We start from the raw sequence: 26,670 nt of genomic DNA, 5'->3' as shown, positions 1-26,670 counted from the left end.
CACTTTTTTTTCTCTCTCTCTCTCTCTCTCTGTTTCACTCTCACTCTCTCCCTCCCTCCCTCCCCCCTCTCACTTTCTCTCTCTCTACTGCTCTCTCGCTGTCTTTGTCTCTTCTCTTCTCTTCTATTGTTTCATTCCCCTGCTTCTTTTGCTTTTCCTCTCCTCTCTTTTTAACTATTTCTTTTCCTCCTCTCTCAGTTCTTTCAGTCTCCCTCCTTTAGGTCTTTTCCCATTCTCTGTGTCATTTCATCATTCTCGGACGACTACTCTTCTCTCTTTCCCTCCTTTTCTTCTCTTTTTTCAGTTTCTCACTTTCTTCTTCTTTCTTTCTACACACTTTCCCTCTCTATATGTATGTATTGAAATTTATCTGTGTATCAATCATTAGATGAAAACTTTGTATGTGACATTTTTCCATTCCATGTACTTTACCTACTCAGAAGTTTCAGTGTCATAAACTGTTTTTGATTATTTCATAAATCTCAAAATTGTGTAGAATACAATGCTTTCTTTATATTCCTTCATATAGTATTCAAGTGTATGCAAAATATTTCATTTTTTTGCATTCATCATGCATAGCTTATTATTTGCAGCACATAAAGTCTGGTTTCTTGTTCATTCAGAAATGTTCCAAAAAACCATCATGTGTGGTTGACCAAAAGAATAATGAACATTGAACAGGTGAAAGCACGTGCATGACAGAAATATTAAACAATATTGAAATAACTCCATGTTACGCTAATCCCACAAGTGAAATTATGTTTTACTTTGCCATTATTCACAATTAAAATATTTGTTTAGGCTGGACATTTTGTGAATTTTTTCGGCGTGAGCACACACAGGAATCCTGAATAGCAGACTGTGGAAGTTTTAATGCCGCTGAAGTTTCTGAAACTGAAGGCCTCTTGGACAAGATGGAGGGCGGTGATGCGTACTTCCCTGTGGTCACATATGGCCTGTTCCACTAAAGTTATGTTAGCCACAGTCATGTTCCAAACCTGGCTTAGTATACCTGTCCGTCAAACCATTCCCATTATGACAGGAAATTGAGTAAAACTCACCTGGAAATGTCACCAAGTGAGCACTACATATTGGTCATGGATGAACGGTGATCCAGCATAGAGTCACATGTTGATAATGATGATGACTAAAATGACTACAAAAACAATGATGATGGTTTTTTTATCATTAATATGAATACGTTCAAATTAACCTTCTGCAAGCAGCCTTTTTAAAAAATGTAGTTACTATGACTGAATATGATATAAGGACACATCGGTTAATTTAGCTGTAGCTGGACCTGCTCCCACAACTGGCCTACAGCTTGAACTTGTATGTGTATCTCATGATGAGTTCCGTATAGCCTCCGTTCTGAGTTACTGAAGCCTCTGCTATAGGATGGAGACAGACTGGAGACTCTCTGGAGCCTACTACGCTGCAGTGTTTTTAATATTAATCCTCACTTAATCTTTTACGTGATATCAGCTACCAAATCATTATGAATTAAACGACAGAGTTCAAAAGGAACAGACGTAGTTTTCCGATTAACCAACGTTTCTCATGTAAAAAAAAATAAAATAAAATAAAATACAACATGTAAACACCAAAAGATATTTTGATTAAAAAAAATGACTTATGGGATACGCGGTTCAAACTTGGCAGCGTGCTAGGCTGTAAATTAGGTGCAATTACAAAAAAAATAAAATAAATTGTTGCCATTAAGATGCATCTCCAGCGCACTTTCTGAGCGTTGTTGCTTTGCGAGGGGCGTTATTGATGAGGCGTTGGAAGCGGTCCAGGCGTCCGATTAAACCCGGCCTTGTGGGTCGCTCTTCGTGCGCGGGCTGTTGGCCGGCTGGTCTTCCTCGTTCCCCCCGAAAGCGCTCGGCTTCTGAGTGACCACTCGCACGCTACCGTAGCGCCCCGGGAGCAGCAACAACTCACTTTCAGCTTTTAGGGCCATCAGCAGGATGCCCTGCAGGATCATTAAAAACGCTGTATTCGGAGATTTATAAATTGGGCAATCTCCTTGATTATCGTAATCATTTACGGAATCGATCGGTCGAGCGGGCTATAGACAGATCTCCGCGGCCCTATTGACAGGGTTCCCCTCTGTAATATACAGCCCTCCTCAGTACAGTGAGATGTCACCGCACGGTGGGTAGTTTAGCCGGTTATAGGCATCTCAAGGGCAGGTGTTCTCAGAAATTAATACGTGGACTGCGAAGGCCTTTGAAAGGTGGATTGTGCGACTAGCACATGATTTTGTGTATACATGAAAAGTTTTTTTCATTCTGAAATTGGTGTGATTTTTTGAGGAATCAGCGCAGGTTGAATATACAAACATATGCATGAATACATGATTCTGTATACATGAAAAACGTATACAGAATCAGAGACTGAATTTTTTTTTTTTTTTTTCATTCTAAAATTGGGCTGAGTGATCTTTTGAGGAATCATTGTGCAGGTAGAGCATTCTAACACATGCACAGCCCTCCTGTGATCGCTAACATTTTAACAAGCCTCCATGGGGTCTGTGGGCTCCCTCGGCCAGCCCGCATTAGCAGGTCGGCTGGTCAGCGTCAAAAAAGGGGGGGTGCTGCTCGTTCAGGTCTGACCCTCGTCTGGGGAAGGGGGGGGGGGGGGCAGACCGGCAAGCCGAGCCCAGATAACATAAATCGGCTTTATGGAGTGTTTACAGTAATTCTTGCTTAGAGCTGTAACGAACCTGCCCCACTCAGTAGATTAGACTACAATGACGGTTATCAATCAAAGTGTGTTTTCTGGACTGCCTTCCCATATATAACCGTATCCGCGGGGGCCAAGGGAGCGGGGGGACGGTCCGGGGGATTCCTGTGAGCTGATGCAATGCTTAACGGTTTTTTTCGAGGTCCAGCGAGCTATCTCAGGCCTGAGGCCCCGTTGGCCATTTCTGCGCTGAATGGTTTTCACACACACACACACACACACACCTCGCTCTGAAACTTAACCTGTACAAAGAATCAGACGCGAACCGCAGGCACGCTCGCTAAAGAGCGTCGGCCAATGTTGACGTTTTTTAAAAAGTAAAGGGGTGACACGAATTGGACGACTATAAAACGATTTTGTCTGCAAGAGCTGACCCACTTCAGCGTGTACTGTCAAATATAAAGAAAATGAAGAGACAATGAAAGATGGCGTAGGCTTGCTCGCGTGAAAATTGATATACATGGAAAAATGCAAGGAAAATATGTCTCTTGTTGAATGTTCTGCTACTCATTTTCAAACTAGAAATGGTTTGAAAGGCAAATAAATCATTTTATAATCTGAACACTATCATATCTGTCTATAAGGCATGAGCAGATGTAACCTATATTTACAGTCCTATATTAATCTATAACAACACTTTATTCAGCACCTTTGTGTGTCATGTGATCCGCTGTCATTCGTTTAACCTGTTTGTGATTTATTGAAGTTTAGCGGTATATTTTACTTCATGTTGATGTGGCAACATCGTACAACGATGAAAGGATAGAGGGGATGCATTTAGAATATTCAAAAGTCTGAAACTTATTAGTGCTGAATAGTCTTTGAACACAGTTGTCAGATTGAGATACTTCAGTGAGGTGATGCATCATCTGTTGTGATAGCTTGGGCGGCTTGTGTGCAAAACTCACAAGCATTTCTGTATCTCCTCACGAACAGTTTTGGACAGCAGATTGAATAGCAAAAACAGCAGAATGACACAAAAGTTTGCTCTGTGCAGTCATTCAACACAGAAAATGCGGTTGCTAGGGAACATGAATTATAGTGCCAGGAACCGAGAACTTGTCTCGTGTAATTTTCTGCAAGAGAACCCCAAAGTCTAAACACACCTTCGCGAGTCTCTGTTTTTGACACAAGACCCAAATGAGAGCGTCGTGCTTTCAAATGAAACTTGTTCGGAACTGACAAGTTCTATAACACTTGCGTTCGTTTGGATCGTACCCGTGTTGATCTTAGCAATGATCCATGGCAATGATGAGTTTGCGTAAGCATCTTTTTTGTTTATCCTCGCATTCATATTTTTAGTCTTTCCTGGTCAGATTTGTGAATGTGTTCAATTTGTTTAAGGAAAGTGTCATTTTTCTACTCTCTGTATATAAATATTACAGTATATTCTTCCCTGTGCACTGAAGAACGTTTAGTAAAATGTCTGCGTTGATGTTGTGCGTTGTGACCCAGCGAGAAACTCATTCTGAAGCGTGTTATTGATTTCTGTTGACTACTGGCGGTGTTTATACTGGCTGTAATCTCAACAGCCGGCGGCGGCGTGACCTCACATATCGCTCTCGATGGTGTGTTGAAATCCAGATGAGCGTATATATCACGCCCGTGAGGAGCCTCTCTCGATTCCTCCCGTAAACAGGTTTTGAATAATTCCAAACAAACGGCGAAAATTACAGCCGAGCGTTTGCGGTAAATCTCGTACGCTCTGAGCTTTGGTGTCCAGCTGAATGTGGGGGGGGGGGGGGGGGAGGGTGGAGGGGGGGGATGGAAAGCGTTACATGTAACAGCGGGAAGAGAAGAATATCTCCCTTTCAGTTGAAGGAGAGGAGCCTGTCCTCGGCAGGACACCCTGGAAAGGCTCCAACATCAAAGAGGGGTGGCTCTGGTGAGTCAAACGCAGAGCTGCTGCGGAGGGCAGGGAAATGGATGGACTGTCAGGAGTTTTTCAAGTGGAGACATTTTTTTTCCCAGGGACGGGGGGGGGAGGTGGAGGGCCCAGCGTCTCCCTCCGATCGCTGAGCGGCCTTCGCTAATGAAAAGCTGATTTGCGCTCTGTCCCTCTCATGGTCTAGTGTGTGTGTGTGTGTGTGTGTGCGTGTGTGCGTGTGTGCGTGTGTGCGTGTGTGTGTGTTTGTGTTTGTGTGTGTGTGTGTGTGTGTGTGTGTGTGTGTGCGTGTGTGTGTGTGTGTGTGCGTGTGTGTGTGTGGGTGTGTGTGTGTGTGTGTGTGTGTGGGTGTGCATGTGTGATGTGTGCATGTGTGTTTGTGTACGTTTTTGTGTATAACTTGTGCATATGCATGCGAGGGTGTTTGTGTGTACGTGTGCATGCATGCGTGTGTGTTTGTGTGTGTCCGTGTGCACATCCATTTGTACATGTACATGTGGATTGGTGAATGTGTTCCATTTCTATATATTTGTGTTTGGAGGTGTATGTGTCGGTGTACACGTGTAACTGTCAAAGTGTGTATGCAGACAGTTAGTGCAGTAAACGATGAGGACCTGCTTCCCAAAGCTCCCTGTGTTCATAGTTCAGCCCTCTTCTCTCCAGACACACCAGCTGTAAACAGTCCTACTTCCAGTCCTTCGTGAGAGGATGTGGCTGTCATTCTCTGCAAAGGTCTTTCTATATAATGTAAACTGAAATTGTACTACAAGCTTTTGCTGTTGTTGGGAAACCTTGAACAAACAGTAAGGAATAATAATAAAATAACCAGAATATATTCCCTTTTGCCTAGTCCATTACAAGCTGACACACTCAATGATATATTTTCTGCAAATCTCGATCGCAGTAACATTTTAATCAAAATACTTTTCTTGCTGGAACGCTGGAACATCTCTCACGAGTCTACCATTTCATGTGGAATTCCAGATTATAAATACTTGAAAAATTGCAAAAAAATACATATTTCATAATCTCTTCGAGGGGTCGTGTTATCTCTGTCTCTGGGCAGGCCGCGACCTCCCTGCGGTGTTTCTCGGTCCTCTGACATTCGCTGCTTTCCACGTGCCGGTGTCTCAGTTTAATATCACTCCCCTCGACTTTCAAGTGTTACGGTGTCAGCAGCTGCGGCGTCGGGCCGGCCAGCTGAGAGACGTCAAGTCGAGCACCTAAAGTAAAAAAACCGCTTTCCGAAACAGTCGCACAATATCAACACAGTACGCATTTGTATATGTCAGAATGTGTAGTAAAAAAAAAAAGTGGCGTGGGATTTTTTCAGTGAACTAGCTGTCAGACGGGCCTACGTGTCACTGGAAGCCCTGGGTTTTCCAAGCTCTGTTCTTTTATGACGCGCAGAAATTTGCGAAGACTGACTGTAATTTAGAGTTACGACTAGATTTGTTATGCATATAAATAACGTCGACCAAATAAAATAAATAATTGTCCGCTGTTGGCTGACATGCAGCGCGTGATTTTAGATATCATTTACTAATCTAAAGCGAACATTAAATCTGCATGTCACAGGACAGGAGCGAATAAACAACAGCCATAATTAATAACTCCGCGTTTTTATCATCAGCACCACTGTCATGGTTGCCATATCATCATCCCCATATGAAACACAGTTCTGTATCTGTACTTCAGGTTTTTTGATGTTAAAATTTATTTTGAAGGGTTTTTTTTTTTCTTTCTGAACTGTGTACCAACTGCGTAACACAAGACTGCGTCCGTCCAGCGAGGCGATGCCTCCTTCCCGCTGGCGATGAGCGCGAACAGATCTGTTAAAAACCGGCCAGAGGGCCCGGTCCTGCTCTTGTGTAACAGACCGCTCCAGTGTAGGCAATGCCTCAAGCATTCTATCATGTTGTCAGAGAGGGGTGGAGGTTCACAAAAAAAAAAATTCAGGAGGATGAGAAAGAGGAATCGCCGCGGACAAACTAGATGTCAGGGACTCAATGGGGTCAGCGGGGTCCTGGAAGCCAGCGCTCGGCGGGATCGCGGAGACGAGCCCGGGGTCCGTAACCTCCGGACCGCGTGATGAATGGCCGTAGAAGGAGGTAGAATTGTTTCGCGAATTTATTTGAAAAAAATAGCCCGTTTTGACATTTCGCATTTCCTATCATCTGTGAAAGGACCTGTCGACCGATTTGTTGGGCCAGTTTCGCGAGTGTTTTGTCACATTCGGCTCTCGGGCTCCAGATCAGAAGGTAAGCTATCGTGTGCCGCGAAGCTAAACCGCTACACGCGCGATGCTAATGTTTGAATAGCGGAGGGTGGCCGTGATGAGGGCACTTCTCTGGGCTTTCCACTTTTCCAGGGCCCCTAAGATTGAAGTACCCCTGAGCTGTGCTGAGCTGAGTGTACCGTGTCTATAAATTGTTATGATGTGTCTGTCACTGCATTATTCTACATACACTGGAGAAAATTCATAAATGCTAATAATTCAATTAAATTATATTTCTAAAAGCTAAATACTTCAATTGATACAGTAAAGAGAAGGTTCAAAAGTTCATAGTTCTTGGTGCTAATGGTGTGAAGCGAACTTTTGCAGAACAGAGATTTGTGCAGACTGTATAAAACACTCCCGAACAGATGTAATAATATAAACACTATTCTGAGCTGCGCATGTCTTCATCATGGTAATTAACCTAATGGCAGATGGTAATTTCATCGTGAAAGCAAATATATTTTGAATGATTGGATGAAGTACTCTCAGCTGACTTCAGGCTTTTAATGCAGAGTTTTAGTTCATTATGCTCACAAATAGCATCTGCAGGGAGATAAAAGTATATAATTTAGAGAAGTTACCAAAGTGAAAAGTGATAAAGAGCCTGATTAGTGCCAGGATGAAAATGCAGTGCAAAAATATAATAGCCACTCTAAACAGGCCTTCTTGCTTTTTTTTTTGACGTATCGCTGCATTGATACCCCATTACACTGCATCTTTAAATCTTGTGTTGGCACAGGGAGAGAAACCTAGCCTCCCATGGGCTCAGCATAACATGGCAAGCAAAGCAGATGTTCTCATCATCCTCTTGGAACTTCCCCTGCAAAAAAAGACCCAAATAAAAATAAATAAATAAATAAATTAAAAAAATTATGCAGTCTCAAGACCTTATCCGAGTGTGGGAGATTCCAGGGATTCTCGGCATTGCAGATCCCAGCAGCGTGCTGGTTGGAATGGCGATTACAAAACAGAACTGAAATAGCCTTCTCCGGAATACTGCCACATCGTGCCGTTGTGTCCCTGTCACTGGAGTGGTGGTGGGGGGGGTGGAAAAGCCAACCCACAAAAATACCATCCTTTATCTGGTTATCCTTTATCTTTAGCCATCGGTCTCCTGGGCCCTGCGCTGTCTGATCCATGGAGATCACTGGATTTCAGTCAGGCTTAGTCCTTGTTACAGATTGAGCTTTGATTGTGGAAGACTTCAACATATACAGTATACTGAATGGGAGGATCATTCCCACAAATTGATGGCTGTAAAATTAAAAATGTAAATAAACCAAAACTGAAACATTTTCACAGCCTGCGGTAGTGAGCTTACCTAACCTTTTTGTCTTTCAGATCTACGACCAGGAAGGAACGTTACAGCACTTTATCGACGGCAACGAGCCGAGCAAGTCGAGCTGGATGAGATACATCCGCTGCGCTCGGCATTGTGGGGAGCAGAACATGATGGTCGTCCAATACAGGTACAGTACAGAGAGCGTGTTAACCTATGACCTTCACTGTGCATTGTGGTGCCTATTGGTTGTACATTAGCTGCAGTTCATAAATGCATGCACACATATGTAAATACATATGTACCTGCATACAAACAGCTTATTCATGCTCACGTACATAGGTAAAAATACCCAGACATGCTGTATGTCAAATGGATATTTTTTATAGGTATGATATATCCTTATATTTAGTAGTGTAATCAAATCATTTTTTTGGGCTTGGTGGATGCATGGAATGGAATGGAAAGAATTTTCATTTGAAGATAAGTTGCATAAAGGTACACGGTGTTGTGTAAAAATGGCCACCAAACCATTCTGCCAGACAAGGGACGTAACACCCAAGAACTTTGACATGCCAGGTACATTAGTACCTGGATCAAAAGGGAAGGTAAAGCAGTGTGCAGGTATGCTGAATGACAGAGAGAGGCCCTGAAGCCTTTGCAAACCTGCCATAATGTCAGTTGTGTTCCTTTAAATCAATCAATCAACCAATAAATTAATGGCTTTTGCAATGTAGCCCTGCCTGTTACCTCTTTCATACCAGTGGTGTTACAGTAGTGAGCACAAAAAGCCTATCATGGTAGCTATATAACTCCCTACTGAAAAGAATGGCCTGGATTGAACCAACATTTGTCATTAACTATGACTGCAATTATTAAGTGCAGTTATTACTTATTTTATTAAAATTCACAACAGTGAATAAAGAAATCTGTTTTCTCCATAACAGCTGACATCCCAGCTTTCCGATTGACTGCATCTGGGCTTTTATCTTGATGTTCATTTTGACCTCTAATGACCCTCCGGTGCATTTATCTCCAAATCTGGACTTTTCAATAAATATCCTTCCTGCTTTTTTTTTTTGGTGAAAAAGCTTGGTGGAACTTAAAATGGCAAGAGTAACATCATGTAATTTAAGTTTGCAAAGACAGGATAGAGGTTGAGGAGAGATTAATCTCTCTAGCGTGACTGAGTGTTAAGTAATTTTTAATGTAATTTGGACCGAGGAAATAAAATGAGTGATACTGAACATGGTTGTTTAAAAACTCATTCAAAACATAATCAGAACGGAATGTAATTGTGGTTTCTATGTGTAAAATCAAAGTCTGTTTTATAGCCATAGGGAAAAGTTTGGTTTCTCTGGATGAAACAATTCAGTCTCATCAAGGAGAGGGCCAGAACTGTGATCTTGTTTCTTTTAACTCTACATTCAGAAAATTGGTGCTGCTCTTCCAAAGATTTGTGTTTCATATGACCTGAGTATATAAATATACAAGTTTAACCCTTGGATTTCTGTTCATTGCATACCTTTACTTTCACAAACCTTAAAAATAAATGTCAGTCTTAGAGTTTTACCCAGCACTAACAAACAAATGTCAATTAAAGCCATATTTTGTGTCATAAAGATTCTATATTGCGTTTCTCGATCATTGTATTAAAATTGCGACATTTTTGCGTGAGGTCAAAAATTGACGTCCGAGTTGCAGTTACCTGGCTGTGGTAAATCTGGACTGTATTGGTGGCAACTTTTGTTTTTGCAGCAGGTTATTTCTTACCTTGTAGCCCATTAGCGCCCCCTCTGGTTGATCGGATACCTGTTGCGAGTTGATTGGAGCATCTCTAGGTTCCCATTTGTCCTCTGTCAGCTGACTCATTTTACATGACTCGACATAACACCGGTCGAGGAATTCTTGTGTTGGCTTTTTCAGTGAGCTGTGCAACTGAGATACCCAGTAATATTTCTCACGAAACTAATAATTATCCGAAATGTGACATATTAATAGATGTTTGTCAGGTTTTAGTATTGAATGTGCCTCAGTTTTATAAGATGGTCTGGGAAACACAATTTATCGCCGTGCTAATGTCAATATTTGCAAATGTGAAGTGCGCTTTTAATCAGTCTGATAAAAATGAATTTAATGGGTTTGGGAACGCTGTCGAGACCTGACACAAAACAAAATGAAACCAAACAGAAAATAAAAAGGGCGAACTCTTTGGATGTGAATCCTCAGGTGGCTCAAGGACGCACGTCAGCGGCTACAGGAGAACGCCCTGGCGCTGTTCAGCTCCTGGCTGCCCATTGGCTGACAAACTTAACTGGTAAAATATAGCGCTCCTGATAGGCTACGCCAACCGCTCAGGAAATAACAAGTCCTCGCCACAGTCAAGTATGTAGCGGAAAACCCGCGCGGTAAGACGGCTAGCCCAGCTAGCCCGCCTTGTGGTCCGCCGAGTTCTCCGCCCGCGGGTAACGGGCACAGACGTAACGAAGAACGTCGAACATCGTCCCCGCCGCGGCCCGTCGTCCCGGCCCCCCGAGCGAACGAGCGAGCGATCGTCCGCCGGCGAGCCCGTCAGCTGGTTTGAATCCCCGCGTGTTATGATTCGCCGTATCGAGGAGGAATTCTCTTCAAAGCGGGCCCGTGATTGATCGACCCTGGGACGGCTGTTTTGTTTTCGCTCTGACAGTAATGTTCGCTGGCGTGCGCTCCGGTTTCGGCCCCGCGTCGGGACGTCCCGCCGTCGTCTTTATGACTCATCCAACCACAATACTAAATACATGTCGGCAAGGGAAATATTATCCGAAACGAAAAAAATGCCTTTGATGTGCCTCGGCGCGCTGAGATCTGTGCAAGTTTTTTGGAAGCGGGCGGCCGGGGCTTGTAAGAAACGGTGTACATTTACACTCTTTCACCCCCTCTCTCCGAAAAAGTGAGGGACCACCCATCGCTCAGAAAACAGCCCTCTTTCAGCGGCCAACTGAGTCATTTAGTCCAAGTACATTTATTTGTGCGCTGCAGTGTTTATGTTAAGTGAGGCCAAACTGAGAGACGAAACGTTACAAGGGTATAAAATACGCGCTACGCTGGTGTTTTTTTCCCCCCTCAGGTTATGAGATGTGTGTGATTTATTGGCTCGTACCTCGTTTTATTTTTGTGTCTTGGTGGAAAGAATTAATAAAATTCACAGGCTTCAGCAGGGGCTGCTGAGACCAAAGCTTGGAGTTTTTTGTCAAATATTTGTAGAATTTTCTTTTTTATTATTCTTCTTATTATTGCTGATATATTTTAAAGTATATGGGGGTAAAAAAAGCGTTCTGCTAACCCGGCGAAAAGTCTGGGAATCGCAGCATGGCCACACATGTAAGGGTCCAGAAGATAAATTTAAATTTTTGCAGCTGCAAGTAAAATATTTCGATTCTGCAGCTTGTATCGATCTCTGTTTTATCACTGCCAGGGGCAGCTTTGCAGTGACAGAATGTCTTCGGTCGTGCATATCTCCCTGCCACGGGAATGTGGCAGAGGCCTTCTGTTCTGCGATTGGTTCATTAAAAAGGGTTGCATCAGTGCTGACACTTTCTATCGGTTAGAGAAAAAAAAGAAAATCTTTAGCTCATTGCCTGCAGAGTTTTTCCAAGAATAAAGAGGGGGGAAAAAAAACGCAGTGATTCTTGAGCATGTACTGGATTACACAGTACTTCTGTCCAAGTGCACATAGCCCTGTTGCAGACAGTTCTTCACATTGTCCACATATGATTTTTATTTAGCACAGAATATATATGTATTCATATTTATATTATCGTTTATGCACGGTATTCACTGCTGGCTGCTCTGTGGAGATACGTAGCACGTTGTGTTATGCTATGCCCACATTGTGTTATGAATGCTAAGTTGCGGCTGTGTCTCCCGTGTGCAGGTCGTGCATATTCTACAGAGCCTGCATGGACATCCCTCGAGGGACGGAGCTCCTCGTCTGGTACAATGACAGCTACACCTCCTTTTTCGGGATCCCCCTGCAATGCATCGCACAGGATGAGAACCGTAAGGGACCTCTGCTCTTCTCAAACTGCCTCCGCGCTTCAGCGTACCCTACGCGTCTCCTTCCTGATCACTTCACAGTGTGCCTCCTGTACCTCCCCTCATTCAAACTTCTCTTTTCCTCACTTTGTGGTCCCTCAAACACTTCTCTCAGCAAACCAAAGTACAGCATCCCTCACACACCTCCTCACACCCAGAGTTCACTGACCCTCAGACACCTCCTCTCTCCCAAAGCTCACTGACCATCATGCACCTCCTCTCTCCCAAAGCTCACTGACTCTCACACACCTCCTCTCTCCCAAAGCTCAGCCTCTCACGCACCTCTTCTCCTCTATTTCTCCGCTCTGCTTATCACACACCTCCTCTCTCCCTAAGTACAGCATCCCTCACACACCTCCTCTCTCCCAAAGCTCAATGACCCTCACACACCTCCTCTCTCCCAAAGCTCACAGACCATCACACACCTCCTCTCTCCCAAAGCTCAATGACCATCACACACCTCCTCTCTCCCAAAGCTCAGTGACCATCACACACCTCCTGTCTCCCAAAGCTCAGTGACCATCACACACCTCCTGTCTCCCAAAGCTCAATGACCATCACACGCCTCCTCTCTCCCAAAGCTCAGTGACCATCACACACCTCCTGTCTCCCAAAGCTCAGTGACCATCACACACCTCCTCTCTCCCAAAGCTCAATGACCATCACACACCTCCTGTCTCCCAAAGCTCAGTGACCATCACACACCTCCTGTCTCCCAAAGCTCAGTGACCATCACACACCTCCTCTCTCCCAAAGCACACTGACTCTCACCCACCTCCTCTCCTTTATTTCTCCACTCTGTTTATCACACACCTCCTTTCACATAGTCTTTATTGTTCCTCATACTCCTGTCTTCCCACTCTCCACATCGTTACTGTGAGATCTGCCATGCTGTCTACTCCATCTCTTCTGTAATGTATACAGCTCTTTTATATGGGAATACAAATGTGTTAGTCGGTCTTGTCTTTGTCAGTCTGCCTTCCATTTGCCTTGTCCTATTTGTACTTGTTTTCAGTGTCATTTTAAATTTGAAGAGAAAACACATGCACTTGCAGGCATTAATATACGCAAACCTACCCCTGGATATTGTCGGCTACATACTGCAGATCAGTGCATAATTACCAATATCCAAATGCAGGCATAAAATATTCCATAAAATAATGGCCATTTTGTGAGATGATGTCAGTGGAGTTTAGACACAGTGTTGTATCTAGTAAGATATGCTATGGTTGAGCCTGTAGGTGTACTCGCTGTGTGGTTTACAGAGATCTGCTCGGAGGGCTGGCTTTTATGGGCAGGTAGTTCTCTTTGAAAACCAGATGACAGCCGCTGCTGTGAGGCTTTATGGCTTGTCTGAGACCGGTTAACTCCGTTAAGAACGCTCTCCCTGTCGTACACTCTGGCCCCTGGTCATTTACATGTACTTTCGTCCAGCAAAGAACGGTATGTTTTCTCAAAGTACCCTTTTTGAAACGAGTAAATAATTCCCACACTGTACAGAATTTTGTAATAATATTCTGCTGTGATCTATGGTTTGGGATTATTTGTCTGTAAATGGACGTTTTTCTTCACATTCAGTTTTGGTTTTTTTGTGAAGAGGCACTTGGTTTTTAAACCCAGTTTCAGTCATGGATGTTAGTTTAATTGGTTGTCATCCTTCTGATTAAATTATAAGAATGGAACAGTTTACTGTTTTTAAGAAATATGCAGTTATAGAAGACCAGGCTTGATGAAAACCAGAATAGCTCTCATGTGTGCTGTGATGTTGAAGCAATCTTTGTGTTTTAGTTGTGGTCATTTTCTTTATTATAGAAATAATAAAACATCCTTCTCATCACTAAAACCTCCCTCTCAACTCTAGAACAGATGAATGGGCTGTACTTTTTATTGAAAAGTCAGTTGTTGCATTTCGTAGGAATATTATCAGTTTTCTAGATCTAATGTCTTTGGTCTGCACATCTGGATTATTTAGTATTATCTGCATGTCTATGCACATTCGTTAACCAGAGTGTATTTATGACAATACTGGGTACACGACAACATTACACCACTATCTCTGTCAATCTTGCACCACAGGGTAAGCCAGTGCACATGTTTCAAACTCCACACAGTCAGCTCACCCTGAAACAGACAGAAAACCTTGCAACCACTATTGTATTCAGCTAATGCCAATAAGCCAAAAGACTGATTTCTAGTGAGGGCCTGTTCTTGTGTTTACATGTATGTGTTCTGTAGTGGTTAATTAATTAACCTTACTGAATTCAACTGAATAACGCAAATAGTCATATAATGTGACAATGTAAATAGTAGTGATGGTATGATATGCTGTGTGACTGGGCTTCCAAAAATATACTTGAGAGGCACAGAATAGCTGGACACAAAAATTCCAGTTTTCACCCACATTTTATTAGAGAGAGAGAGCGAGTTCTCAAATAAACAAACAAAGGAATATCTTCACCAGTCACCGTCACGGGATCCTGGCAAAAATAATAAACTAAAATAACAAAGACAAATAAACCAATCAACAGGAAAGCTTTCAGCTTGCTGTCATGTTTCATGCTCTCTCACTCTTTCTCTCAACTCTCTGCTCTGCTCTTGCTCTTTCTCACTCTCTCTCTCTCCCTCTCTCTCATTCTGCTCTCTCTCTCTCTCTGTTCTTGCTCTCTCTACTCTCTCTCTGCTCTCACTCTCTCTCTCTGTCTCTCCCTCTCCCCCCCTCTCTCCCTTTCTCTCTCTACTGTGGAAAGTGGCAGACTTTTAAAGCTTGGGCTAACAACCCCAGTACCCACTTTATCCAGTAGGCCTGGTCCCAGATTATTATATATTCCCTTCTCCCGGACCAAGCCTAGCCACTGTTGCTAATATCCTCGGCTAGTGGCCGTGGGGCTAAAGGCCCACCATAAGTGTACTCTTGGGGCCTTTGATTATTTCAGAAGAAGAAAAATTATTATTCAGAAATCGTGCCCATGTGCAGATCTGCATGTGCACAAATCAAATCCTCCCACTCCCACATGACTTAATAAGTAATAGATATAGTTTTAATTTACGCATCAATTGTTAAAAAATAGTATGTGGGAAATGTGGTCCATGTGCACCAGTTTTCAAATGAATCTGGCTCCTTAGAAGAAGAAGTGCTTGAGGAACTTTGATCTACTGTACTGTACATGTTATGTGGTCCGCAGGGCAAGGTTACACTCGCGCATGAATGAAGAGAGGAGGCCATCTAAATTTTTCTTTTGGGGTGACATCATCAAAGACAAAAACTTTTATTTTGTGGGCGAGTTTGGGAAAAGCCACTCTTTTCTGTCATCGGTGAGCACCTCCTCCTCGATTGTTCTGGATATATCTAGAGCCACAATAGAAACGGAATGGATGTTGAATATGGAAAAATGTTGAACATGTAGTTTATATTCAGTATAATCCCATGGTTAAATTTCTGCCTCTATAACTGAAGACAGGGTTAGGACAGTATTAGTAAAGCTCTAATATGGACTTTTCTAATATAAATTTTTCTGTTTTCAATCAGTTCATGAGATTTCTCGGCCAAATCATCACTACAAGATTCTTTGAAATGCACCAGACGACCCCTCATTTGAAACAGACATGTATATGTTTTTAATACAATTTTTATGCAAAAAATAGTATTAGAAACATTCCATTGCCATTGAATACATCTTTCTTTGCCCCCAGAACAATTACAAACAACAAAGTGTTTATTGTAACAACAAACAGTACGCAATGGTATTTCGAAGGTCTTTCGGAAAACTCAGTATGTTTGCTTTTTATTACAGTGCAAATTTTGATTATTTTTCCGATCGTGCAGAGCACTGTTCTTTTTAAAACGTCTCATTTCTTATTGCTGTATTCCCGTGACTGGTTGTAATTTTCTGAGTTTTTTGAGGAAGACATGCAGTGGACTGTAGTATCTGGATCAAATAGTCTGCCATAGCAGAGATACCACTAAAACTGGGTCAATTAATCAGGGAACTGGGATTTCATAGCAAGGATCAAATTTGGGTAGTTATACACGTGCACACTGTGCATATATACAATTTTTAATATATATAAGTCCAAGTTAAGGACCCAAATGTTGCTTCAGTCCAAGCCAGCGGGAGATCAACTTCGAGAGCGGCTTTTCAGTTTGTGTTGTTTTGACAGTGGCCTGTCACGGTAGTCCGAGACACATTTCTGAAACATTTATTTCTGGATCGTGCTGATTGGTCTTGGCACTTTGATTGATGATACGTGTCTTGTTCTTTTGTGTGAAAACAGCTGAATATCATTAGGAGAAATGATAAAATGCAGTTTGATTTGACAGTATCAGTACAGTACAAACACGCACAAAAAAGAACAGTACAAAAACTCACAGCAAGCACCACACAGTGCGGTAGCAAATAAGTGAGACACCACAATGAGTGTTTTCTTTGTTTTTCCAATGAAAACCATTTGGAAAAATATTATTTGTCCTTTACCGAAGGCGGGTTGAATTTATGACATAATGGCTCCTTGTAGCTGCTGCAATTATAGGTGTTTATGCATAAGAACTTGAGTAGGACTTTTCATTGAAAGTATAGCAAACATTGGCACTTTTAATTTCGAAGTCTGCAAATGATTTACAGGGGGAAAAGTAGTTCACCTTCATGAAACGAATCATCTGCTTGAAAGCGAGAGTATGAATTAGTAAGGCTCTCAGTGAGCAACGAATGGAACAGTTTTCAGTACCAACCAGTGTTCTGCACCATACTGTTCCGTCTGGCCTCTCTGAAACTTATTGGCTAGTGGAGGACCTGGATCCGTGACAGAACCTGATGGAATTCTGTTTACATGTTAAACATTTATTACCTGTGTCTGGTTAAAAGTTTAGGCCACTGCCTTTTTATGTTAACCTTCATTCCCAAACTGTTAAGTACCATTTCATAAATATGGAACGGTAACTAAACCCCACACCCACCAAACCCCAGTACTACTAGCCACACCCAATGCCCCCCCTCCTCCACCCCCACCTCATCAAAATTCAGTAAACAATGAAGAAAGTGGTGTGGAGTCCTCAGACATCAGCAAATTTGGCTTAAATCAATAGTCCCACGCGTGGCCTCCTATGAGGAGAGCGTAGCACTCGCCATTTTGATTTATGCATCACCGTCACATGACAGGGGGCACCACAGGCAGTTCTGTTTAAAAAATGAACAGCTTGGCTTACCGGTGCTTATGGCCCTAATACATTTCCTCTGCTGTGACTTTGTCATAGCAAACCCGTAACCAATTTCAGAAACACTATAACATTTCAAGTCTTTCAGACCCTGTCACTGTCCCATCCATATCTATGGCTCTGCAAAAGCTGTAGCAAGCTGCCATTCCCCTGACACCATATTCCACATAACTGTCTAAAGCTGTCAGCAAAAACCCATTAGCCTGAATGTGAATCTATTTTTTTTCCCCCCACCTGATGAGCAGAATCCCTTTCTGGGAATAAAAAATTAAAAAAAAACTGTGACCGGGGTTTAATTGTTAAATTGCTGTGACTATCGATTGTGACTGTCCCTTTGTAACTTAATGGGACGTGTTTCAAGATGGCTATGCTGCTTTGCTCCGACAAGACTCTCATTCAAATTAGCATATTTGGCCAAACAAATATTTGGCAAACACAGTCGGTTTGCGCACAAGCAACTGCCCTAATTTTGCAGCTGTCGGAGCTGCCTGAGTTTTCATGAAATTGGCGAATACTGAGAGAACACTGACATTGGACGTTTCAGCGGAATGCGTGTGAGACGTTTAGCCGGGGTTTTTTTTCTCCGTGCGTTCTGCGAGCGGTACCGTTTTCTCCCTGCGTTCTGCGAGCGGTACCGTGTTCTCCCTGCGTTCTGCGAGCGATACCGTGTTCTCCCTGCGTTCTGCGAGCGGTACCGTGTTCTCCGTGCGTTCTGCGAGCGGTACCGTTTTCTCCCTGCGTTCTGCGAGCGGTACCGTGTTCTCCCTGCGTTCTGCGAGCGGTACCGTGTTCTCCCTGCGTTCTGCGAGCGGTACCGTGTTCTCCCTGCGTTCTGCGAGCGGTACCGTGTTCTCCGTGCGTTCTGCGAGCGGTACCGTGTTCTCCCTGCGTTCTGCGAGCGGTACCGTGTTCTCCCTGCGTTCTGCGAGCGGTACCGTGTTCTCCCTGCGTTCTGCGAGCGGTACCGTGTTCTCCCTGCGTTCTGCGAGCGGTACCGTGTTCTCCCTGCGTTCTGCGAGCGGTACCGTGTTCTCCCTGCGTTCTGCGAGCGGTACCGTTTTCTCCCTGAAGCTCCAGGAGAGGTGATGACATGAGGCCTTCTCTCAGCACGGAGCTGCTGTGGATCCGGGAACCGCCAGATGTTCAACCGGCTATTTGACCGGGACCCGCTTCACACAAGAGACGAGATTCCCACTTTTTTTTACAGAATCTCCCACTCTCGGATGGTTTTTTTTTTTTTTTTTAAATGTATTCTGTAAAAAAAACATGTCCGTCTTTAAAAAAAAAAAAATGAAACAGTTAGTACAATTAATAGGAAATGAAACTAATTTCAACCATAATTTGGCATGCCTGACTCTACTAATTAGCAGCTCAACGAGATCTCGAGTTGTTGAATGAGGTGTGGCTTTGTTGTGGTTATAATGAAATCCTACAGTATGATAGTGTAGATCTCCTGGAACAGGGTTGGCTTTCGCTGCTTCAGAATAGGGAAGCAATGTCTTATAATGTGTAAGGAGCTGGTCTTGCAACCTTTAAGGTTGCAGGTTTGATTCCCAGCTAGGACACTGCCATAGTACCCTTGAGCAAGGTACTTAACCTGCATTGCTTGAGTATATATCCAGCTGTGTAAGTGGATGCTGTGTAAATGCTATGTAAAAAAGAAAAGTTGTGTAAGCCGCTCTGGATAAGAGCGTCTGCTAAATGCCTGTAATGTAATGTAATGTCGCTCTGGGTAAGTTTCTCTAGATAAGAGCGTCTGCTAAATGCCTGTAATGTAATGTAATGTCACTCTGGGTAAGTTTCTCTAGATAAGAGCGGCTGCTAAATGCCTGTAATTTAATGTAATGAGACTAAACCAGAAAGGCAATAGCAGTCAAGACAAGGGACGCCTGAATCGCGAGGTTCCCCCATTTGCTTCATCGACAAATAATGGGACATAATGGCCGAGCAGCGTGTCAGCGGGACGCACCTCACCCCGGGATCACAGACCTCAATCAGTCAGCTCAGGCGTGGCAGCCCTGACAGTGAATGGAATGTGACGGGGATCCAGCATTGTTCCCCGTGACAGATGGAACCATGGAATTAAGACGGCCATTTTTAACCATCTTCTTTTCTTTCCCCCTTCTCCGGTTTTTCTAAGCACATATATATATATATATATATTGATGGATGTTTCTAGCGGTGCTATCGTGCTATCGTGCTCGCTCTCCGTCGTCTTGTTGAGAGATGCGCTGCGTCCTGCCATCTGGCCGCGCGCTGTGTAAATCCCGGCGAACATTGCGTTGAGAGCGCTCGCTGTGTGTGCGCCAGCGTTTCAACGTTCAACGTGTGTATCCTGCAGTAATACAGATAAATTAAATGTAAAATTGTTTTTTTTTTTTTTTTGCGTGTGTGTGTGTGTGTGTTTGTGTGTGTCCATGCGTGCATGCATTTGGTTGTGTGTGTGTGTGTGATAGGGTGGGGTGGTAAGATGGGGGGGTCTAGTTAAATATGTTGTAACAAGATGGGGGGTTTTGTTAAAAGTATTGCAGTGAGATAGGGGTTCTGGGTCCATATTGTAGTATTTATTTATGTTCAATAAAAATATTAGGGCGGGTGGGATTCTCAGTAACAGACGTAATGGAAACAAGGCCATACATTTTCCTTAGAATAAATAGTAGTATATAATGTAAGATGGTCAGTGCGTCGGGCAGCTAAAGTAGAAGAGTTCTTGTAGGCCAAAAGAACTTATCTATGAATAGACAAAGGAGTGAAAGGTAAATTTGTTATAGTTGTAATGTCAAAGACCCTTATACACAACAAAGCGTTAAATCAAAACTGAGTACATTTTACGCTGACAGATTATGTTTTAACCCCTTTATACTCATATAAACTCTGTTAAAAGTTGGGGGGAAAAAAAAAAACCACGGAACATTTCACTTTGTTCTGAGAAAGCCTAATACTGTATGATGTTTGCTCTGGTTTATGTCCTTAATTATAGCATACTTACTTAATCGGGTTCATGTTGTGTTTGTACAGGAGACATAATAGGCATACACACAACAGCCATGCGTGTGTGTTTACTATGAGCCACATAGCTGGGCCACAAGAAGAAGAAGAAGATAATGTTAAAGGAGCCCTGCATTGATGAGGAGTATTCACAAAACTCCATCTCTTTTATAATCAATGCTGCTGTTAAACTTGAGAATATCCACAGCATGTTACAGCGAACATGTCATTTCTAAGGCATATTGAAAAAAGTCTTAATTTACTTTTGTGACTGTGTTGATATCAAATCTGCCATATGTTCTGTTTGATATATAATAACATTTTTAGTCAAAAGTAATTTATTTATTAGCATGCAGGTGAAGCCCCAGTCCAGATGATGAACATGTATATTATGTTCTTTACAATGGATGCTATCCTTTTTAATTTTCTTTATCCTTTTTGTATGTGGAATCAAGCGCACTTTTTCAGGAGTTGACTTGAATCCGATTCCTTTAGCATTCGCAGACATCAATATTATGTGCAGAGAGATAGAATTTACATTTTATTACATTAGACGAATTAACTTTATTAAATAAGAGAGCCCTGCTCGAGGTCCCACAGGTATCGTGTTACAGTTCTGTAAATTTGTGTTTCTGTACGCTGCATGTTGCAATACAAAGAATGTGGGATGCGGTTCGTCCACAGCTGAATTATTATGGCTTTGACTTCTTAATATAGTCAAAGTTGAATGTGAAACAACGTTGGAGAATCTTCATGTGTTTCTTATAAGAGCGTTGAAATAAAATGTTCCCCTCTTCGCAGCTGGTTATGCTTAAAACGCATCAAGCATAATTCTAAGTGACCCGGTAGCTAGCAGAGGATGATGTGGTACTGCGGGGTCTTAGTTTATCATGGCCCAACACCACCTCGATGGTACTCAGCTTCAATGATTTACGCGGTAGAGGGACTATATGGCTTTCTTTAGAAAACCAAGAAGACGCGGATATACAGTTGTAGGACGAAAGCCGTAAAACTTGCTCTCTCAATCTCGAAGCTCAGAATTAACACAACCTGATCTGTTGACGACCGTTTTCTCTCCTGCAGACTAATTGCAAACAGATTTTTTTTTTTTTTTTGCTTATGGTGTGTGTAGCAAAATTAATTGAAAATACGCAAGAGGTTTAATGCAAATGTCGATAACGGCCACGGGCAACTTACAAATGACATAATTATCCATCTCCGCATAATATCAGTATAAGATCAATTTAGCATGTTTGCATGCCACAGGAGACAAATGATGTAAGAATAGGGGATTGCCATTTGTCAGCATACGGCACACATGCAAGGGTTAAGATAAAAAACATACCAAAGCAAAAAAGCGAAATCTGTGCTGTATTAAGTAATGTAATGTACTGTATAATGAATGCAACATTTTGAAGACAGTTTTTGTGAATTCCAGGACTGCGTCAGGAATAATGTTACAATGATTTACCCACTCGTCCATTTCTTACCATTAGAGTTATAGCACAGGCCAGCAAAGAGAGTCACATAAACCCCAGCTTTTATCTGGCCCACCATAAACGCAGTTCTAAAACTGTCTCTGTGAAAAAATAAAATGCGAAACAAGGAAACCATCAAGCTTTTTGTGAGACCCAGAGTTGTGTATTAACATATTCACCATGTTCGACCATTCGCATACAAACTTTTACCATGTTGAATGTGTTTAGTTTTGGTTGCTTGTGGGTAAAAATTGTTAATATTAGCTTAGCTAGCTCATCTTAGACTAACTATCGCTTGTATATTCAGTGTTTACATATAGGTCTGCCAGTACATTTGCCAGTACATCATCAGCTAATCATTACCTAGTACACAACTAATTCATTTTTCTCAAGTATTTGTCCTTAACTTTGTCTTAGAAATAAATGAGTGTTTGTGTTTTTCTTTTCTTTTTTACAACATTTGACTTTATCTGTAAATCAGATATAAAGACAAGCACTAATTTCCAATATCCAGTTTCCCCACTAAATGAAGCGGTACAGATGTTGATGAAAAAAGCTTAAAATTTATAATCTGTTTTTTTTGTTTTGTTTTTGCCCCCCAGTAAACGTCCCCGCCACAGTCATGGAGGCCATGTCCCGGCAGGAGACGCTGCCGCCGTTCGGCAAGACGGGCAAACCGCCGTCGGCGGTCCTGCCGCGCTCCATGGTGTTCCCCCACTCGCCCTGCGCCCGGAGCTTCTCCATGATGGACAAGCCCGGCCAGACGGAGTCCGGCTACAACCAGATGAGCGCCAAGAACCAGCGCGTGCTGGCCAGCCCCACCTCCACCAGCCAGCTCAGCACCGAGTTCAGCGACTGGCACCTGTGGAAGTGCGGCCAGTGCTTCAAGACCTTCACCCAGCGCATCCTGCTCCAGATGCACGTGTGCACGCAGAACCCCGACAGGTAAGCGCACCCCCCCCCCCCCTTCTCAAAACCTTCACCCAGCGCATCCTGCTCCAGATGCACGTGTGCACGCAGAACCCCGACAGGTAAACCACCCCCCTCCCACCCCCCCCCCCCCCCCCCCCTTCAAAACCTTCACCCAGCGCATCCTGCTCCAGGTGCACTGTGAAGTTTTCTTTCATCATCATCATCATCATCATCATCATCACCATTCAGTTATTATTGCTGTTGTCTTAAAGCCATTCAGGAGAAATGTCCTTTTTCCTTTTTTGCATCTTTTTTGCAATACAGACTTAGATGAAGATCTGTAGGTCCTTAAAGATTAGGGTTGCTGTGGTCTTCAAACCATTCAGTGAAGACTAAACCTCAGATTCCAATCACTTTTTCCTCCGGCCTACTCGTCTGAAAGATTCTGGCAAGCATTTTTCAGGTACGTGGACATAGAGGACTATGAGAATAAGTAGATATGATTTGAACCGTACGTCAATTCATAAATTCAGAAAAGTGACCCAAAACGACACAAAATGGAGGTGCTCTGTCTGTAGCGTGCATTCAGGGCAGCCTCGGTCATCACCTTGTGAACGGCTGGCCTGTTGTGGTCGATACGCTTGTCATATTTTACACAGATGGTGATTAGAAGTATAATAGCGTCGTCAAGTGACAAATAATGACAGCCGTGTTAATTATTTATTACCGTAATGCATCCTAATTATAGGTCCATTAGGAAACCACATAAACAAGTTTGCTCTTTCAGCAATGTCAGATGCGCAGAAAAGAAAGAAAAAATCCATAAAATGGAGTTGTCAGCCCCAAATATCTGCTGGTAATTAAACCATTTTGATAGATAGTATTGGACATATGACTTTGTGCATTGGTTTAATTTTCCCAAACCGACACAATGGTAATTAGAAAATACTGATCCATGGATTGCGGTCGCGTGTTAAAGTTCATTAAGTAGATTTCATAACTTCATTACTTTGGCGTAGGATTATTACTGAAAGTGTTTTGATTTTGGTGTTTGTCTTAGGAATTAAAGCTGTACCAATACAAATACAGCAGTAACGTGTATGTATGTTGCATTCTTGCAACAAAGGTAGATGAAACAGAGCCAACAAAAGGGCTTTTCCAATCTTTATGAAAGTGTGTCGGTTACAGGTGTAATTTTTTGATGTGCCTTTCACAAAACGTGGATTAATATATTGTGATCCGATCATTTGTAATGTGCTGTTTTATTGCAACCAGTGTTTAGACATTGGTGATTGATATCTAGTGTGATTGGTTGGTCATGAGTGTGATTGCTTGTCTCCATAATATACAACCTCTACACGTGCCACTACATGGCACATGCATAGAAGTATGTTGGCTTTCCTCTTCTCATGTAATCCCTGACATTTATCCTGGAAAGGCATTAGGATGAGATAGAGGTTGTTACTTAGAAGTAGGAACCACTGTTATGCTACAGTTAAGACAGCTTCGGTGTTAGTTCCTTGTAAGACTCGAACATAAATGGTTACTTTCACTGGAAATCCAGCTCACTCATTTTAATTTGATCTGGATGTAGCTCCACAAACGCTGACTCATTTTTTTAGCACACGCAGTCACCCACAAACGCAATCCCAGCACAGATAAAGTTCCCCTTTTTGAAGAGTCTGCTTGGCTATCGGTGTGGTCTGGTGCTGTCAGGCCGCTTTCAGGGTTCAAATACAGTGTGTAACATCTCTGAACTTAATTAAATACGGTGGGGGGATGTATTGGAAATTTTTGCTTAGCACTATTTTTCTACAGAGCATTCGAACCTATAAATCAGCCGCAGCTGTCAGAAAGAAATACCTACCCTAACTGTGATGCGGAGGAAAACAGATGCCACTTATTCAATAAACTAATATTCATACAGAAGAAAAATGTTGCCTGGATACCCAGGAGTTGAAGTCAATGTGAGTGTTTGTCAATATCCAACTTTATAGCCCTCGGTCGCAGATAAAATTTAGCTGAACAAGGGAATCGAGATCTGGCGATATTTGGAAGCACAGCCCTTTGCACACAGTAAATGATCCAATACATCTATTTAAAAATGTTCCATACTGTAGTTTATGGCTTTTTTGGCTTATACATATTTATTGATATGTACTTTATATGTAAGCTCATCCGAAGATAAATTCCCATTGTATATTACGACTTTAGAAAAACCCTTGTGCTGACTGCTCGCTTGGATTTACTTCGAAGACGGCCGCTCAAAAATGTTTTTAATATTTATTTCCAGTATGACTACTTTCGCGTAAGTTAAATTTTGGCCTTGACAGCGAAATCACGTTTTTAAAAATCGGACTTGACTGACGCCCGGCCGTTTGCGTAACTATGGCGATGCGGCACAGCTGAAATGGCATAAGTAAAGGCAGTCCAGGTGCACTTCTGGTAGTATTAAATTCAGGATGCGGAGGCTTGGAGAGAGAAGCAAGTCTTTGCTGTAGGCTGGCCACAGGTCGGACTTGAGCAAACGGTCACTCAGCCTTTTGGAGATGGAGTGTTCCCCGCTAACTGTCAGAAACCTGGAGCAGTGGTACAGTGGGGGGGGAAGTAGCAACCAGGGCAGGAAAAATTACAGGAGCCCAGATGGAGCGGCAGGGAACTGGTCTTGTAACCTAAAGGTCACAAGTCAAGGTACTTAACCTGAATTGCTTCAGTATATATCCAATGTTGTGTAAGTCGCTCTGGATAAGAGCGCCTGCTAAATGCCTGTAATGTAATGTAATGGCAACATAAGCGGTTTGTTGCTAACTGAGCTGTATGGTATTGTGGAAATGGTGAAAAAACACGGATGTTCAAAAACGTACTTACTAATTTAATTGGAAATCGAAATGGAACTTTTTTTAGCGAACGGCAACGCAGAATGGAATTTATTTAAAACAATAGGCCTCGTTCCACTTGCTTTTTTTGCTTTCTCTTTTTTTGTTTTTTTGTTCCATGCCCAACCAATGTTTACTGCCCAGAAGGCTCAGCCTCCCACTGATGCTGGTATTGATGTTAGTCACATGTGGACCCAGCCATGCGTGAGCGCCGTGTCGCTGTGGAATGAATCATCATGCTGTTTTAATCAGGTGTGGAGCGTGGACCGCGAACGGGGTTCGGGTCTTTATTTCCGTCTGCTTCCTCCGCCGCCGCCGCCGCGGCGAATGTTCGGCTCGCTCGCTGAGATCAAAAGCGACGCACGGCACCGTACATTTCCACTTCCTGCGCTTGTCCTGGGTTTGGCCGCCATGTTCCTGTGAGCAGTTTGGGCCATTTTCAATGGGCGGGAATGACACGGGTATTCCACGTATGTCAAGACCTGTAGACTCAACTGATGGAAAAGCCCTCATTATGGGTTAGAGTTTAATTCTGAGTTAGTTACACTGGATCCTGTCTACGTGCAGTTTTGTCTGTATTTTGCTCGTATCTAAGAGCTATGTGTTTAAGTTGATTCGCGTGAGTGTTCATGGTTGAGTTTTTGAGGGAACGAGCTGGGAAATGGTGGTTTGTAGCAAGTGATGGGACTCAGTAATGAATATTTCAATACCCTTAATCAGTGGTGAGCGACCAGCATCCTCAGGGGCTGGATTGCAGCTGGTTTATTGCTTCCCTTCAGAAAAAGAAAAAAAACAGCTGATTAAGACCTGCAATGACGGCGAATTGGACAATGAATTCAATTATGTAATTAAAATTATATAATCAAAAGAGATGCTTGAAACATCTGTGGGACATTCATGACCAGAGGTGGTTCTACCTAGGCACATGTGGAATATTAAA

The 26,670-nt window shown here is 42.8% G+C and overlaps 1 protein-coding gene across 3 annotated transcripts in view; it reads left to right on the top strand.

The window, feature by feature from the left end:
• prdm6 (PR domain containing 6) overlaps window positions 1-26,670 on the top strand; it is a 63,690-nt gene that overhangs the window by 27,887 nt on the left and 9,133 nt on the right. For all 3 annotated transcript variants that reach the window (XM_035380172.1, XM_035380171.1, XM_035380173.1), the window contains exons 4-6: window positions 8,256-8,383; window positions 12,107-12,231; window positions 22,545-22,887. In XM_035380172.1, coding sequence (XP_035236063.1) covers window positions 8,256-8,383; window positions 12,107-12,231; window positions 22,545-22,887 — 596 coding nt within the window. The remainder of the gene's footprint in view (window positions 1-8,255; window positions 8,384-12,106; window positions 12,232-22,544; window positions 22,888-26,670) is intronic.

The sequence above is a fragment of the Anguilla anguilla genome, chromosome 10, assembly GCF_013347855.1.
Source record: "Anguilla anguilla isolate fAngAng1 chromosome 10, fAngAng1.pri, whole genome shotgun sequence".
Lineage (NCBI taxonomy): Eukaryota > Metazoa > Chordata > Actinopteri > Anguilliformes > Anguillidae > Anguilla > Anguilla anguilla.
The sequence above is the reverse complement of the archived record's forward strand: the minus strand, read 5'-3'. Positions and strand labels throughout refer to the sequence as shown.